Source organism: Ostrinia nubilalis, chromosome 19 (assembly GCF_963855985.1).
Source record: "Ostrinia nubilalis chromosome 19, ilOstNubi1.1, whole genome shotgun sequence".
Classification (NCBI taxonomy): Eukaryota; Metazoa; Arthropoda; class Insecta; order Lepidoptera; family Crambidae; genus Ostrinia; species Ostrinia nubilalis.
The window spans coordinates 11,943,436-11,961,367 of record NC_087106.1 but is presented as its reverse complement, the minus strand read 5'-3'; the positions used below and the strand labels follow the sequence as shown (position 1 = coordinate 11,961,367).

Below are 17,932 nucleotides of genomic sequence, written 5' to 3'. Positions count from 1 at the left end.
TAGTGTATTTCCAAGGATATTTATAATAGTAATATTGTAATTAATCAAAAGTGTTAATCTATATTTGACAGGACCAGACAAATAAAAAGTTCTAAACTATAAGTTAATTAACATGTAACAGTATCTAGACAGATATAATTTTATAATAGATATAATGTATTTAATAATTATGTTTAAATAAAGTTTATAATTGCATATAACAGTCAGTCAAATGATTGTGTGTATTTATAAAAAATACAAAGCAAATAGATACTTAACATAATTTATTATTAAATATTTCATTAAATGTATTTCACAAATGCAATAATAAAGATAAACTTAATATTACTTGACTTTGATGAATTGCCACTCGAGTTCATACACACCAACTGAGGTTTGGTTCTTTTCATCATAATCAGCCCATTCTTTTTCACTTAAATCCACATCTTCAAACTTTTTGCCTGGAAAAAAAAAACATTAATTTCTATAAATGCAAAGAAACATCCACATAAATAAGTAATTTAATGAAATATTATTTTACAAAAATTTATAGAAAAGTAGTATAGAAAAAGCAATTATCAAAACTATGTATTTTCTTTCTGGGTGTAATTTGAACTGTTTTTCAAAACATTGTATCATAAAAATTCATAAAATATTGTAAGAGGGTGGAATTAGTAAAGTAAGTAAACATTTATTTACCGCACACAGTCACATACATTGTTTAACAAAATTACATAATGAAATATTTAACATGCACATACAAAATAAAATATTAAAGGTGATGCAGAGATAAAGTATGAGTAAAGTTATTGAAAGGAAAAAATAAGCAATAGTACCATCATTCTCTGCCTCAGCAATCCATCCTGACTTGGGCTCAAAATCGATAGGTTCTACTCCTCTGCAGTCAAACATCACAATGGTTTTGAACTTGTTTGCATCGTCACTTGTGAATACACCTAAAAAATTACAGACAATGTTAAGTTGTAATAAATAAGGTAATAAGGGGCAAATCAAGAAATAAAATAAAAATTAATTGATAGGAAGAGATTCAGTAATGATACTAATGTTACATCAAAATATACTTAAGTTTTTTTTATTTTTAACCAGGACGTCTTCCAACATTTTATTCTTTAATTAATATATCTATTGGTATATTACATACATGACTATTCTCTCTAGGTTTTAAGGATCTCCTTCGATTTAACAATGACTGCCGATCTGATTATCACAAACTTTATTTATTTATGAAAACATAACCTAAAATTCACTTACCGTTGGTTCCTTCAATAATATCCATGCTATTTTCCCTCGAGCATAGTTTACATTTTATCAGCAGATGAGTCTCGGACCTGTTGTGCTTTAGCGGCACCTTGTCTGCTTCTGTGAGGTCGTGGAACTTGCCAGAAGTCTCCCCACAGTAGCTACACCGCAGTTTCAGAAACCACTGGTAGTGAGGATGGTTGGTGTACAGCTTATCTATACATTCGAGTGTCGCCTTGATCTGCAGAGCTATTTTGACCATTTTGAAGGCGTATTTTCACAGGATTTGGGGAAATAAACACGCAGTAATACAGCTGATAAATACAGCACAACAAACGAAATGTCAAACTGACAATGTCAATAGGTCATTCCCCTTTCGTTCAGAAATTTTACTTCCAAATAACGGTTTCTGTTACTTAATACCGTTAATCGTGTAACAGAAAGTGCACTTTTTGGACAATACTGAGACACATCAAAAATTATCAAAATCAATCCCGAACTTAAAAATTTTTTACTAGTCTCTTGAGGATTTTAGAATAATTACGCCTTGTGTAATTTATGGATACTTATGTATTGGCATTTCTAATAATAAATTACATGATTTCCTGCTATAAGCAGATTTATATAATATTAACAACGTAGGTATAATATTTATGACTGACTTAGCTCCTTGGCAGCGGGACGACCTTTATTGAATTGCCCTGGGAATCGGTGTGAAGGGTGAGGCCCATCTCTTGCAGAACTTCGTTGTCCACTGGACCTTGCAACGTCATTTTAGAAATGATTTCCTGAAAAACCAGAACATACACTTTTTAATATAAGTTACACGCAAACTGAACACATAAACCGTACGTTAAAGTACTTTAATTAGAGATATAAGAAAGCGGCAAATCCTAATTTCGATAGGGTAATTTAGCTCATTAGGTTATTGTATTAAATTAAGAATTATAGCTTACCTGATTTTCTGGACAGTTTTCGCATAAGTTCCGGACAGCGAATATGACCCATTGCATGATTACTGTTAATATTTAAAATGTAAGGAAACAATTTTTAGTCATAATATTATAGTAGCAGTATTTTTGGCAATATGTAATACATACATGAGTTTAAAAAGTATTGATAGTCATGTAAGTGAAAGAGAAATCGACAAATGAACTCCTTACGAAATGTTAAACATTATCATGCATCACACATATCGTCGAGCAAATTACTTGTAATCTTTATAACTTGATGTCATCAAGTTACGATTTGTAAACTTTCACTCCCATTTATTTACTGTAAATGTTATTTTCAAATTAAAAAAATATGTAAAAGGATACGTGGATTTCGCGCGTCAATGTTGCAGCAGTCCATCAGAACTGGAATCACTTCTAACTCTCGCATCTGAAAAACACATATTATTTACATAATTAGACAAAAAAGACTTAAATAATTGCTCAAAAATGATTGTATAATATTAATGGCTTAAGTCTGATGGACTATGGAAGGTACACATGGTAATAAAGAGATGTGAAACAACGAGTCTAGAGGGACTAGACAATGTACCATTCTTTTTACATTTAGACAGTTATAATTCTGAAGTCGCTTCAATACACTACTCACAAAAAACGTCTGAGCTGATTACCTTTTCAACTTTGTCTAGGGATTCAAACCGGACCAATAATGTTCAAAATCCAGCCCTGTAAGGGGTTAAACTTCACAAGCATTTAAGCGGTCTTATCGCAATAACTGTGCCCACCTGTTTCTTATTCTCCTGGTTCTTCCAGCAGAGGTTGGCGAGCGTGCGCACGAGCGCCGCCTTGAAGCCGAAGGCCACGTGCCGCTCCACCGTCTCCACCTGCGTCACCGTCTTCTTGGGGGAGCTCATGTCCACCGCGCCCAGCCTATAAAGCGTAACAAGTCATTATTTTTTTAGCAAATAATAATATGGTATTAAAAAGAACATTGACATAGGAGAATAAGTTTATTATGGTATCCTATGTGGGATTGCGTAAAAGGGGTCTTATTTAGATTATAGCTTACATCAATAAAAAACAGAGGCATAGACATTATAGTAATGTGGCATCAAAATGCGTTTTTCGTGAAATAATCATAGACATCCCTAACCATCCTCACAAACTTGTTTTTATATCAAAATCGGAATAAGAGAAAGTATGCATAATATAGTTCTTTTAAATTGATTTAACATAATGAGAAATACCTACCTAGTCTTGATTCCTTCAGGCGAATCAATTTTGACTGAGGGCACCTTGTTCACGAGATTCTCATCGGAAATCTTCACCTCTTTCGCAGGTTCATTCTTCTTGTCCGCGTCTTTGTCCCCGCGCGTCTTCTCAGAGGATATTCCCAAGATTTTCTGCAGTTGCTCACTCAAGTCAAAGTCTGTAGATAGGTTTTGACTCTTTTTCACTTCTTTTGGCGTATCTGGAGATTGCTTTTGTGACTCGGTTTCAGGCAATGTGTCTGCTAGAGGTGGCGATATTTCGCTGGGCGACGCTTTTACTTCGCACTTGAGCTCGTCTTTTATCAAATGGATTTCGGTAGGAGGATCGTTTGGCGAGCTCTCCTGGGAGTCGGTACCACTCGCGCCAGTTAATTCCAACCTTGGCTGTAGGGCTACAGGGATGACTTCGGCGATAGTGTTCATGCTGCCACTAGGAGACATGGAATCGATGATCAACGGTGGTTCCGTGTCATCGCCTATGTCTATCTTGTGTTCTAAGCTGATTCTTCTAGTGGGCAAGTGTTGTAAACGATCATCAGCTTTCGGAACCGAGCTGCTTCTTTTGTAAGCTACTTTGGAGAGGTCGTTGTCGATTTTGACGTTAGAATCGCGTTCAGCGCTGCCATTTTTCCCATTTTTGTTGATTGTGTCAGCGAATTTGAAAGGCTGTTGCAAACTGTCTATGACGTTGATGGTTTCCATACGCTCCATGTACGGTGCGTTGTCATTGCATTCGAAGTACTGCTCACTGCTTTCTGATTCGGTACATTCGGAAGTTGTTTCGTTGCAAGACAGCATGTTGTCGGCTGAGTCATTTTTGGAGAGAGGTACTGGAACATTGAATGAAATAACTTAATGTATAAAATATAATTATTATAGTAGGGAATTTAGTGCAATGATTTGTATGGAGACCCCTCCACTTTGGTATAGAAGGCTCATTTTTGCAACAGTGGTTCTTTGGGTCCCCCTGAGTGGATTTCCGTCGGTAGACATCGGGAGCCCCCCCTGTGGTAGCAGGGGGAGGGGGGGCAAATTTCCTTCTGCCGCGCTTCACTCTAAGGCCCATATCTTCAAAACTATTAGTATTAGGGCAAGTGTGGTATCATTTTCAGATAACTAAAGGATGGCGAATTCATTTCTAGAACAAACTTTTTGCCTTTTCATACAAAAAAATAGAAATATTGAGCAAAATTCACAAAAACCAAAAAGTATTTTTTTAAATAAACGTCGTTTACTTTTAAACCACTGGAGATAATCTAATAAAAAAAATATGTTTTGAAAGCTACATTTATCAGGATTATAAATATATACCATTGTATGGTACTTTTTTCGCAAAAAGTAGGTGAAAAAATTTTTTTCTTCAGGACACAGCGGGCGAATTTTATTGCGCATCGGAAAAAAATATTTATTTTATCCATGAATTCATACTATTTGGTTCATAAGCAAGTAAGGATTATTATTTTAGAATTTATTTAGAGTTGCTGGCACATCAATCTACCATGATTAGTATTTTTTCTTCAATTGATTTTGAACTCTATGTGAGAGACATAAGGTTGAAAATAGCTTAAATACATTTTAATATTGAAAATATCATAAGAAGCAAGCACTAAATAAAGAATTTGAATATGTCTAATCGTCTAATGATTATTATTATTTTAATTAAGACTTATTTCAAAATACTATTGTACCAGTGATTTAACGGAAAGGCAAATGTAAGGAAAATGGAGATTGACAATCATAGTACGGGAGATATTTTTAGCACAAAGGCTATGGCTGTGACCGTTTTAGTTGTTTTTTCAGACAGCACCAGCTTCTGCACTACTTCTTGCACTAGCATCTCATCATTTCCAGGCAAGCCTCGGCAGCTACTGGCAAATCGGTCCATGTAGGCTCTATGTTGCTATCAACCCTGGTCCACCCCCAACCAGTCGGGTAAAGGGAAGATTGAGTCGGTTGCTTGCAATTGCAACTGATCCTATACGCGAACTCCTTAATATACTGCCAGTAGCCAATGCTGATACAAAGCTGTCTGGGTTATCTTATGTAGGGCCACACCTAAGCGTAGTCCACAGCGACTCATTAGGATCTTTATGCTTCCTTTTTTATTCCTTATCATCCAAAAAAATCCTATCCATTAGGTGAATTAAGCATCTGAGTGGAAGTCACCTAATAGTCTTCTGATGCCGGATATGCTGACCCAAGCAGACTCATCTTAGAGTATTAAGTGTTTCATGGACCCCACATGTATTCCACGTCATGCTCGAGAGCTGTCTTCTGTAGTTAGGCCCATTTTGTGGATATGTGGTTCGTTCCATAATGCCCAGTTTGCGTACCCGTAATTGCTTGGGCTGACCTTTTATTTCCGCTTAATGAGTTTTCTCCATGACCTTGTATTTCCCTTTAGGAATGATTTGGAGAGGCTTATATCGTTGGAGCTTTCCCATTCAGCCCTGTGCTTCTTGGATATAAGAACAGGGGTGTAAAAACGCAATATTTACATCCTGAGCCAGCCAGGCAGCACTCAAGCAAAGCCATCGCCTCAGTGAACGTTGAGATCTTAAAGATGAACAAACTCGGAAGGGGGACCTGATGTGAGATACCTGGACATACACAGATCGAATGCAATGAGAGAGCCGACAGTTTAGCGAGACAAGGTCAGAGACCATACCTATTTGGTCAGAACTGATAGTACCTTTATCTAAAAGCATACCTCATGCCATATTATGGCCATGGCTGTGGCTCAGGATGTAAATATTGCGTTTTTTACGCCCCTGTTCTTTAGTGCACACATAATTATAGCGTAGAATTCTTCTTCCTCCTTATGCGTTCACAGAATTCGAAGTGTTTCAGTAGACGCCCGTTCCTGTTAAAAAGGCCATCTTGGAGCTGTCAGTAAACCAGATTAGGCTGTTATGTTGGGATTTTGGTCCTCTTTTCGTCGTCTCTTGTTCAAGATCGATCCATTTAACAATCCACTGTTTTTTTCCACTTATCTTATTAATCCATTGGTTTTGTTTTGTTCTGGCAGTATATCAAGGGCAGTAATCTTATCCTTAGGATTTTTTCAAGTTATTCAAAATTTTGTATATCAAGGGCTTCGCGTATAGGATCAGTTGCAAACAAACGACTCAGTCTTCCCTTTATCCGACTAGTTGGGGGTGGACCAGAGTCGATAGCAACATGGAGCCTATACTTATGGACCGATTTGCCCGTAGCTGCCAAAGCTTTCCTGGAAATGGTAAGATGTGAGTGCAAGAAGTAGTGCTGGTGAAGCTGGTGCTGTCTGAAAAATCAACTAAAATGATCAGAACCGTAGCCAATCAATCCTCATTTTCCTCACACTTACCTTTCCATTAAATCACTGTACTATAGTATGTAGAAATAAAAGTGTTAATTAAAATAATAATAATCATTAGACGTTTAGACATATTCAAGTTCTTTATTTAGTGCTTTCTTCTTATGATATTTTCAATATTAAAATGTATTTAAGCTATTTTCAACCTTATGTCTCTCACATAGAGTTCAAAATCAATTGAAGAAAAAATACTAATCATGGTAGATTGATGTGCCAGCAACTCTAAATAAATTCTAAAATAATAATCCTTACTTGCTTATGAACCAAATAGTATGAATTCATGGATAAAATAAATATTTTTTTCCAATGCGCAATAAAATTCGCCCGCTGTGTCCTGAAGAAAAAATTTTTTTCACCTACTTTTTGCGAAAAAAGTACCATACAATGGTATATATTTATAATCCTGATAAATGTAGCTTTCAGGACATATTTTTTTTATTAGATTATCTCCAGTGGTTTAAAAGTAAACGACGTTTATTTAAAAAAATACTTTTTGGTTTTTGTGAATTTTGCTCAATATTTCTATTTTTTTGTATGAAAAGGCAAAAAGTTTGTTCTAGAAATGAATTCGCCATCTTTTAGTTATCTGAAAATGATACCACACTTGCCCTAATACTAATAGTTTTAAAGATATGGGCCTTAGAGTGAAGCGCGGCAGAAGGAAACTTGCCCCCCCTCCCCCTGCTACCACAGGGGGGGCTCCCGATGTCTACCGACGGAAATCCACTCAGGGGGACCCAAAGAACCACTGTTGCAAAAATGAGCCTTCTATACCAAAGTGGAGGGGTTCTTGCACTAAATTCCCTACTATTATGGATTACAATTATATCGTGCGTTGATACGTCTTTATTCGGAAGTCGAAGATTAGGTTACGATTTTTTATCGTAGAGAAGAGAGGCTTTTCTTGGACTAAACTAGAAGAATTTGCTTTAGAAGAATCAAATTCAAATTATTTATTTGCAGAATGTGGTACATTAGATGTTACATAATGAAATGGAGCAGGACACATTCGCCAGATATGAACCAGCATGCAAATGTTTTACATAAGTCAATTTATTATTAATCAAAATTTAAATATCATCTACCTAATTTCTAAATGTTTTACACAAGTCAATTTATTATTAATTAAAATTTAAATAACATATACCTAATTTGCTTAGTCAGAATAATTCCTCCAGTCATAATATTCCTTAAGTGAATAAAAACAATTTGTATGTAACCAATTTGTCAACCCTATTTTGAATTCCCTACCATGTAGCAGCTTAATATAGTCAGGAAGATTATTAAATAGTTTAATGCACATGTTATATGCATTTCTTTTGTAAATATCGTAACGACATGGTGGTTGGTACAGGAGATTTACGTACTGCGCTCTTTGCGGCCGGACAGAAACCTCTGTTACTTTTTGAAAATATTCTGGGTGTGATTTTACCATTAAACACGCCTTCAGTATATACATACAAGTCAGCGGAAGAATTTTGAGTATTCTAAACAATGGTCTGCAGCTGTCCGTAGGCAGTGCATAGGTCATAGCCCGTATGCATTTTTTTTGGAGCTTTAACACCCTTTCAATATCTACGGAATTGCCCCACAGGACCAGGCCATAGTTCAAGACTGAGGAAACATAGCCATAGTAGGCTGTTACTGCTGCTTCGAGTGACACAGTATTCCTGAGTCGTCTCAATGCATACACGAAACGATTTAGTCTCTTACATATAGAATCGACTTGGCCCTTCCAATTCAAGTATTTGTCTATATGTAGCCCCAAGAATTTTACACTATTTGTTTCCGTTATATTGTCGTCCAAGTAATTTATGTCTATATTCTGTGTCGTGTTCTGTATGAATGAAATTGGATAAAATTTGTTTTTAATAAATTAACATTCAGATTATTTTTCTTTAACCATGCTATAACATCCACCAAGGCCCTGTTTGCATTTATCCCATATTCGCCAATATCCTCACCTCTGACTATAATTGTTGTATCATCAGCAAACAAGATACATCTTTGTGCTGTAGCCAGAGGTAAGTCATTTACGTAGATCAAAAATAGCAAGGGTCCTAGATTGCTCCCTTGTGGTACACCGTACTCGTTTTTTCTAAATTTAGATCTAAAGATTTGTTTATTGTAGCTTTTTCCAGATTTTAAAATTTTTGTTATTTCGGTGCATTGTTGTCTGTTTTGTAAATAACTTTTAAACCATTCAAGTGTAGTCCCTCTTATACCGACCGATTCCAGCTTTGTCAGTAGATTAAGGTGATCCACAAAATCGAAGGCTTTGCTCATGTCCAAAAAAATAGACATAACGGGAATTTTCATAATCAGAGGGAGTGAGGCAGAATCTAGAGACACAAACAATTTATATTACATCACTTACTCTCATTGTGCATGTTAGCATTAATAAGGTTTTCGTCGTTGATCAGTTGCTTGCCGGTGGCAGCATACAGCTTGTTGATGGACGAGAAGAAGTTGCTGCTCTCCTTGCCCAGCTTGTGAATAGCTCTTAACAGGACTGGAAATAAAATTGTTAAAAATACATAAATCAAAAAATGTTGACACATAATAATATTGTTAGCTGGTTAGACAATATCTAATAAACTAGATAAGGGGTAGTTAAATTTAAATTTTATTACAGGAACAACAAGTAGGGTAGGTAGTTTTTGACACAGATTATGATAATCACTATAACTCAATTTTTAATTATTTTGAGTTGTGCTACTATCCAGGTGTGCACTATTTGTTTAACTGGCCAAAATAAATAAATTGCAATTTAAACAGGAGAAAATAAATTAATACATAATTTAAATAATTCTAAAATATGACCAAATTGGTTTAATTACCAAATATTGAGCAGCAAAAGAAACTGGTAAATTCCAGTGACATCAAAGTTTTCTTACAAGACTGTCTAAGTCTGCTACTGCTGACTTGGGCTGGTTTTATTTAATTTACTTTAGATTACAACCACACTAAATGCCAGTATTTCTCTTTACACAAATTTATTTAGGTACTTCCCTATCACACTTTAAAAATGCTGACTTACATGCACAGTTGATAAATAATGAAGTGTCTCCTTGCAAGCAGTCCATGTATGCATCCATGCTAGAAGCCGTAGCTATGATCTCCAGCAAAAACACAACTTCTTGTGGCTCTATAGCCGTCACATACTTATCAACAGTCTTCAGTATACAGTCCGATTTACTCTTAAACTCGTGTGCCATGAACTTCACAAAATTAACGGACACATTTATATCCTGGGACTCCGTTGACATCAAGATATTATACGCCAAATTCAATACCAGCATGCGACATTCGGGTTCAAGCTTTGAAAACAGTTTTTCAATGTAAGTATTTTCAACGCCTATTAAGTATTCTATGATTAGATGGGGATATTCAGTGTTCCCATTGTTATACATGTAGGCTAGAGAATTAAGCAGTGTAACATCATCAGGCAGCACATTTGGTTGTCCTAAAAGAATATTGTAAACTATCATGGCAGCGGCAGAAGCGATCTTATCGTTTTGTCCGACCAAACAGTTGAGTATGATCGCGTCAAATTTGTTCCAGATCATAATTTGATTGAAGGGATTGTTGACGACTAAGTTTCCTAGTGTTTGGATGAGCACTGTCATGCAGGTTTCATACTTTTTCTGTAGTTCTTCGTTCAAGAATTCAACATTGGGATGTTGGTATTCCGTTGCGAGGATGAGCATCGAATCTAAGATGGAGAGTTCTTTGGAGATGTAAGTTTGCATCTTGGTGCCGGCCGCGGCGCAGGAGCGGACTAGCCTGAGGCACTGCTCCGCTACAGCGAGGGTGCTTCGGTTGTATGACGCCTGCTCCACATCCAGCCTCATTATATGCAGCACTTCAGCTATAAGCCGCAATGTGTATTCAGAAGCTTTCTTCCTGCAAAGTAATAACAGCACGTAAACAAATAATTGTATTCTATAATTCTTAAATAACTTTTGCTATATCATCGACAATATATTAACCGGTATTTTCAAATAATATTTTATGTAATAACAAGGTTATTATAAAAAGACTTACGGCCGCAATCGACCAGTTTCTGCGTCTCTAGAAAGTTGCGCTTCAGCTCGCAACATTTCTTCTACGGCGTCCCATTCTCCTGTCTCAAGTTGAAAATTAATAAGTTTGGCATCTAATAATATTTCCTCGGCAAACCATACACTTTTATCTCGCGACATTGTCGAGAATTTAAATAAAAACAAAATTTCTACATTTGCAGCAAAACGAGAAAATATTTTTTGACATTGACAGCTGACTGACTGCGAGTCGAGTTGACAATTTACTTTTTAAGGCTATCGATCAAGGTAACGATGATTAAAACATTTTTATTGGAGTGATGTATGCCAAATTAAATATTTTTGTGATGTTTATGTCAGCATTCTTTAGCGTATTCTCGATCATTATAAATAAAAAAGTAAAAAAGCATAGAAAAAAAATAAGTTTTCCATAGACAAAAATTAAGTAGCCAGCAATAAAATATTCTACTAAATTAGTAGTTCAGTTGGTCGAAGTAAGATAAAGAAATTAAGAAGTCTTATTAAAATCGGAAATCTTACGTCTTACTTAGATACTTATATTGTTTTATGGATTATCGTTATTTGAATTTGGACTGTCGCTGCTAGAGAGATTAATTAAACGATGCTTTGCCCCTAAGGATCACCAAACGTATCAGTCGTCTGATACGTTTTGTCGAAAACTTGACGTAATTTGACTTTACGATTGCAAAAAAAATATTCTCTCCTCTCCAGTCAAAGCACAAAACTATCAGCAGACCAATAGGGCAAAAAAGTAAAAAAGAACCTAATTAGAAATTGCTAACATTTTTAAAAGTGATGATTTTTATTTATTTACAGTTATTTACAATTAATTTACAATAAACTAAAACATTAAAAACAATTTGATGTAGGTAGGAGAAAAATATTTTTTTGAATGGGGTTATGATGGATGGGATATTATTTAGTTATGAAGACATTTCAACTAAGATACAGAAGAACAGAAATCCATTGAAAACACTCAGAAAGTACCTACTCATGAATGAAAATACAAAGAAAGAAATATCTCACTAAAGATTTGGCCGTAAGGATACTATCCGAAGCCGTTAAATCTGTTTAAAAAAAAAAAAAAAGATATTATTTAGAAATTGGTAGTTATTTTTCATAGACTGTTCACCCTAAATTATGATAGTCGCTTGCCTCCACGGGGTGGAAACGCCATAGAGTTTGACAGCTCCATAGAGAGTGAATTTTTTTGACAGTTCCGAGAGGAAGTGACTTTTTTTATAGTTGTCCTTTATGCGACAATGGCAATGGTCTTTTGCGTGTCTGGAATCAAGTTAGTAAACATTTTCGAATTACAACTTCAACTTTTATTTATAAATTATTTTATTGAATCTATTTGCATTCTATAAATGAAATGTTTATTTAAAAGTATATTAATTCAAAGTCGCAATTTTCACTTTAATCAATTTAGTTCCGTCTCAAGTCTACAACTGTGACATTATTAAAAAAAAAAACGTCAAAAATTTTCATCGAAAAATCGTGTTTTTCTTTAAACAAATTTTATCTAAAATCAATAATTTCTCAATCAATATTAATAAGAACTACATGTGCATGGATTGCCAGTTGGATTGATGTTTGTTTTATGAAGAAATTTCTCTCAAGTAAGATATCCACTCGAGAAAGGTTATTGCAGCTTGCAGCAACATCATGTTTTATCAAGTATTGAACCACACAAAGGATTAAATCTTCATTACAATATCATTCATAACTCCATTTAAATCAATGGAAACTTAATATGGATCGTTTCATGGAGTAACAACATACTTTGGAGTTTGGACCCAAAATACAATACACGTAGGTACATTGCAGGCATAGATTGCAGGACACAGTGAATGATGATACGTGTTTTATACAGTGAATCTAAGTACCTATTTGTTTCAGGTTAATATCGAACTTATAAGGTGTTAAGCTGCAATTACAATAAAAGTGCTTGCTATGGAATCACCGGTGCTGATCATTATTGTCTACTGTTACTTAAAATCCAGATGAACCAACCTTTACTTCCTATTCAAATAAGTTTAGAAGAAACCTATATAAGCAATAAAACCAGACCAAGAATGCTTGATTACAAACGATGAACTCATTTCATTTGCAAGTTATGCCATGACATAAATGCATTAAATTAGGAAGATTTGTATTAGATGAATATTAACTTCTGTTGATAAGAACATTTGGTAAGTACCTTTAAAATTTAAAACACCCTCAAAATGATTCTAACACTATCCTCTGACGATTTTCGACTAGGATCAAATATAAGTTAATCCCATCAAAAACAATACTTGTCAAAAAAACCAAGTCTCGCAACTCAGCTGTTCTACGGTAAAAAGTTGTGAGATCCATGTAATACCAAGTCCAGGCCAGGAAATCTTTAACGTTTTACATAAATTATTGACTTGGCCATCGCACTAAATAATTTAATTTACACGTGTTTTCATGCGATGGCCAAGTCAATATATTTATGTAAAACATTAAAGATTTCCTGGCCTGGACTTGGTATTACATGGATCTCACAACTTTTTACCGTAGAACAGCTGAGTTGCGAGACTTGGTTTTTTTGACAAGTATTGTTTTTGATGGGATCTCATTTCTTTTTGTATTTTGTAGACAGCAGTTATGTATCTAGAAAACTGGACCGAAAGTGAAAAATTTTACTCGACTTGGCGGTTGCACTACCGTGCCCCCAAATCTCATTTCTTTTTGTATTTTGTAGACAGCAGTTATGTATCTAGAAAACTGGACCGAAATTGAAAAATTTTACTCGACTTGCCGGTTGCACTACCGTGCTCCTAAATATTTTAGTTTTTCCTTGATTCATACACCAAACACTACTTATATTCCAAATTTGAAGCTTCTAGGTCTGCTAGAAGTGCCTTAGAATTTTGATGATCGGTGAGTCAGTCAGTGAGTCAGTCAGTGAGTGACAAAATTAAGTAACTTTGACCCGTTATAATTCTTAAACTACTGGTTCAAATTGAATGAAATTTTAAATATACCGTGTCTTTACAATGCCTGCATAGCTAATGAAAATTCAGCCTTCTAGTTTTATCCACAACGAAGTTACAGGCGGTCGAAAATGGCCTGAATTGCTTCGAGAAAAGGATGGTACGGCCGTGCCGCTTTTTTGCTCGACTTGGTGGGGGCACTGCCGTGCCCCCAGATTATTTAATTACAGATTGGTGGAATCCAGATTCTGTGAATGTACATGTAATTGATTGACAAGTACACATTTGACAAGGTAAATTAATTTTATTTAACAAAGTAGTGCAAATCTAGAAACAAAACAGACAGTAAGATAGGTATGGTAGATAAGACAGATCACTTGTTCATCTGCTGTACTCTTTATAATATTAGTGTAGAATGTAGATGATGTAGGAGATTACAGTCTTACGGTGACATGCGCATCTTTTTGCTCTTAATTTACAAATAATTCATATATTTTACAGGTGGTGAGAAACGTGTAGATCTGGCCTGCTTACAGTGGCTATTGGATTGGACAGAACCAAGTGAGAGTGAACGTGTGAATTTATGGAGAACATTAAAAACTATTTTACTATAAGTCATAACGCAACTTATTTTGTATGAGTTACATACAAATGTCAAGCCGTGAGTACATTATGTAAAAACTAAAACAATGTACCTACTGTAATCACAACAGTAACTGTAATCTTTTAAAATCCAATAGTTTTAATGCTTATTGATTTTCGTAAACAAAATATTTCATGTTATATTTCATCAATAAAGTTTCATTTGATACTTCAATAGTTTTATTTTTAACCGCAATACATGAAAAGGAACGGATCATAAAAAAGTATGACAGGTATATTTAATCTGTGGGCGGCAGACGCCATATTGTATTCAGCGCCACCTACTGGACAATCTAGCTCGGTACCAGTTTGTTTATCGTTTAACCAATACTAGGGCCGTTTCCTATCTGTCTTTAGACATACTCTCTAATCTGTGCTTGCCTCCCGCCCCCGCTTCACTGTCGGTCTTCCGAGAATGGCATTTGTGTGTGAAATTGCATTAGTTTTTGTGTGAACAAGTGCATATTTTTGATTAAAAAAGTGCAGTGTGTTGTCCTTGCATTCGTTTTCCGTTGTATTCCGTTAGTGCAACATTATGTGGGATTTTGTTGGTACAGTGTGTGTAAAATTTAGTAAATGACCCGTCGGGGTGGTATCCCGTGGATTGTTTCATTGTGCTGAGCAGTAAATGTAATGGGCAGGCTTCCCGCTAACATTACTGGAATTTAAAACATTCGGTGAGTCATCAACAATTTAAGTTCTAACGTTTGGTCTGACTGTTACGAATACGTGTTTTGGTAACGTCCTTTCGAAAACGTATCGTTCTGGAATTCGGTCTATTTCACAAGTATCATGTTTCCTACTCTATTTTTATGAATTCAAATTGTTTTCTAAAGCAACTCGCTTCCTCGTGTTCTAGATTGTTTGTATCAAAACAATATTATTTCCAGAGATAGTTGGAATTTTCGTCAGCTACAGAACCTAACCCTGCTGACAAAACGGTCAGTTTATTCCAACTAAACCTTCTGGACTAGTCTTTTATTTATCATAGCCACAATATTTGCATGAATTATCTACTGAATCATACATACACTGCCAAAATACGTTATTATACCTGCTTCCTGATAAGATACTGTACATATTAAGTTGGTGAGCCTATAATCATAAATAGCTCATTGTTTGTAACACAACAATGATCACACCTCTATTATTCTGAAATAGGTACCTAATTGTAAAATAAAGTACATTATTTTGTACTTACTTCAACACTTTGAACCAATTTTACTCAAACATTTAAATTAATTTTACCCTAACCCTAATATAATTCTTTATTAGGTATAGGTAGATATTGAATGATTAACACACTTGGGTAAACTGTCCATATCGAAGTCATCTGAAGATGTCCAATCTAACCTTTCTGTAAAATTAAAGTTGCACACAGTACTTTCTAAGTTGAAACCAAGTTTCAGGGATGATTCCTATAAAGATTGTTACCAGCCTGGCTGCCTGACCATACTTCTGTAGAACAATAATGAGCAAAGTTTGAAGCTTTTACCCTTCTTCTATAAAAGGGAGGTAAACAAAGATCGATAGATAACTGCATTTATTTTGATGTCATTGTTTCAATTTTATTGATCATCTGATTATATGAATCAATAATACTGATACAGATTCATCTATTTTGCGCTGTAACCTACCTAAATTGTAATATTATGAGTTTGATACTCATAATATTCACCATTGAATTTTATGTGAAAAATTAAGGTTACTTTCAATCTACTTGCACTTTTGCTTAGGTCAGTACATTAAAACATATAACATATAGTGCTATAAATTGGCTTCAGTAGTCTTTCACTTGTATGACACACTTATATGAGACATTTAAAACTAGTTTTAAAAGTTTTCAGAGAGAGAGGCTGATCCTGTCAAATATTTTTAATCCTGATACCAGCAAATAGTAGAATTTAACAGTTTATTTTGTATTTCATTGAATAAAATGTCTTTTAAATGTTTGTAAAGTTTATCCTGTACACTTTTATCAAGCCAAACAACATTATGATTTTAAAATAAAGTTAAATTTTTAGAACTTGATTTTCACATAACTACAATAGTTCAAAAGTGGTTCCTCAAACTTACTTCTATACAAGATTAATGATGCCACATGTTCACTTATTAGGTCTAATTCATTTACATATTATTATAATTTGTTATGATTGTTTAGCCTCAAAAGACTATCAATTAGTACTTATTTGGAGTGTAAGATAAGGAATCTACTTGAAGAATCTATTAATATAGAAAAATAAAATATATTAATTAATTTTATTCTTCAGAAAGCAGGTCATTAGATCATGAAACTAACTTGTATCTTTAAATTAGACTAATTAAACACTTTTATTTAGACATCCCAGTATCATTTTGACCCTTTTCTGGCTCATAAAGCATGCTAAGAGCACTTGATACAAGATCAGCCCATACAATAAGATTTAATTTCCTCTAAAAATCTGAAGTTAACTGTCCAGCAACCAGAAGCGATGTTTTGAAAATTTCCCAACACAATGCGACTGCTCTGCAAATTGTAAACTGTCGCTTAAGCGGAAATGTTGTGCTTTTTTATTGTTTCAGAAGTCAAACAGGTACTGGGTTCATCTGGTTACAGTTCTGCTCTCTATACAGAGGGAAAGGGATATTCCCTTGCCAATAAATATTAAGAAGGATGTGTGCATAATAATTAATCTACAATCATTGTAGATGAGATAGTAGAGAGACTACCATCATATTAGAAAGAAACTAGTGCAGTACTTAACAAATTACTATGAAATTAAATACAGATATAGATTTTATGTCAATATATTGGTAATTTACATACCTGTTTTTTTCACGAAGAGATACGCGCCCGCGTCCGTTCTCACTTTCCACGTGAATGGAGGCCCCGTTGGTTTCGTACCAAACTATCGCGAAATGCCCTCTTTCTGTCCCACAACTTTTTAATCCCCAAAATAAATACAAATACTTCCGCGTTTCGTAATTAAACGATCCGAACAGCTGATCGCAGGCTGACGCCATCAACATCGCGGTACTTTGTAGTTACCATTTTTTGTATTTTAATTAAACTTTCCAGCATTCACGGACTAAGTATTAGGTACTAAACGATTTATTGGTTTTCTGTCCTTTATAAGTGAAATTATAAAATTATGACGAGCTGTCGGCAGCTTCGCTATAAATGTTTAGTGCTGTTTAGTGTCTCGTAAGTCATTTAAAACTTATTTGCCCATTGTTATACAAAAGGCGAACTTAACGTCACGTGGCATTCATTTTCTCCTCTAGTTAACCTTTGGGTTGACGTAGTCCAGTTAGAGCACACGTCTGAATAGCATCAGCACGAATAGCACCTAGCTTAGTCCACCATTTAGCAATCAGCACTAGACTGCTGTGTTGTGGGTGCTGTTTGTGGACTAGGCTAGGTGCTATTCGCGGAATAGGCTAGGTGCTATTCAGGCGAGTGCTC

The 17,932-nt window shown here is 35.0% G+C and overlaps 3 protein-coding genes and 1 long non-coding RNA gene across 4 annotated transcripts in view; 2 read left to right on the top strand and 2 right to left on the bottom strand.

Annotated features, from left to right (window-relative positions):
* Positions 1-246: 246 nt before the first annotated feature.
* Positions 247-1,591, bottom strand: LOC135081201 (UPF0587 protein GA18326). Its single transcript, XM_063975948.1, has 3 exons — positions 1,252-1,591; positions 816-935; positions 247-440 (listed from the first exon to the last, which is right to left on the bottom strand). Exons 1-3 carry the CDS (start codon positions 1,499-1,501, stop codon positions 325-327), a joined length of 486 nt encoding a protein of 161 aa, XP_063832018.1. The 5' UTR covers positions 1,502-1,591; the 3' UTR covers positions 247-324.
* A 195-nt stretch (positions 1,592-1,786) lies between these two features.
* On the bottom strand, positions 1,787-11,107 carry LOC135081200 (ataxin-10). The gene is made up of 8 exons (XM_063975947.1): positions 10,866-11,107; positions 9,859-10,724; positions 9,196-9,330; positions 3,444-4,293; positions 2,978-3,122; positions 2,559-2,622; positions 2,196-2,257; positions 1,787-2,027 (listed from the first exon to the last, which is right to left on the bottom strand). Exons 1-8 carry the CDS (start codon positions 11,021-11,023, stop codon positions 1,902-1,904), a joined length of 2,406 nt encoding a protein of 801 aa, XP_063832017.1. The 5' UTR covers positions 11,024-11,107; the 3' UTR covers positions 1,787-1,901.
* A 1,265-nt stretch (positions 11,108-12,372) lies between these two features.
* LOC135081199 (uncharacterized) lies at positions 12,373-14,656 on the top strand. Its single transcript, XR_010259149.1, has 3 exons — positions 12,373-12,697; positions 12,785-14,138; positions 14,347-14,656. It is a non-coding gene; the product is annotated as an uncharacterized LOC135081199 (long non-coding RNA).
* Positions 14,657-14,876: 220 nt separating this feature from the next.
* Positions 14,877-17,932, top strand: part of LOC135080968 (E3 ubiquitin-protein ligase SH3RF3) — a 42,730-nt gene continuing 39,674 nt past the window's right edge. The window contains exon 1 of the mRNA XM_063975690.1: positions 14,877-15,164. The gene's annotated coding sequence lies outside the window, so the exon portion shown is untranslated. The remainder of the gene's footprint in view (positions 15,165-17,932) is intronic.

Bases quoted from the DNA above. Each gene is read 5' to 3' on its own strand.
- LOC135081201 (XM_063975948.1), bottom strand. From the start codon at position 1,501: ATGGTCAAAATAGCTCTGCAGATCAAGGCGACACTCGAATGTATAGAT. The intron at 936-1,251 runs GTAAGTGAATTT...GTAATTTTTTAG, and splicing joins TATTATTGAAGGAACCAACG to GTGTATTCACAAGTGACGAT. The intron at 441-815 runs GTACTATTGCTT...TTTTTTTTCCAG, and splicing joins TGCTGAGGCAGAGAATGATG to GCAAAAAGTTTGAAGATGTG.
- LOC135081200 (XM_063975947.1), bottom strand. From the start codon at position 11,023: ATGTCGCGAGATAAAAGTGTATGGTTTGCCGAGGAAATATTATTAGAT. The intron at 10,725-10,865 runs GTAAGTCTTTTT...ATTACTTTGCAG, and splicing joins GAAACTGGTCGATTGCGGCC to GAAGAAAGCTTCTGAATACA. The intron at 3,123-3,443 runs GTAGGTATTTCT...TACGCTTTATAG, and splicing joins CCTGAAGGAATCAAGACTAG to GCTGGGCGCGGTGGACATGA.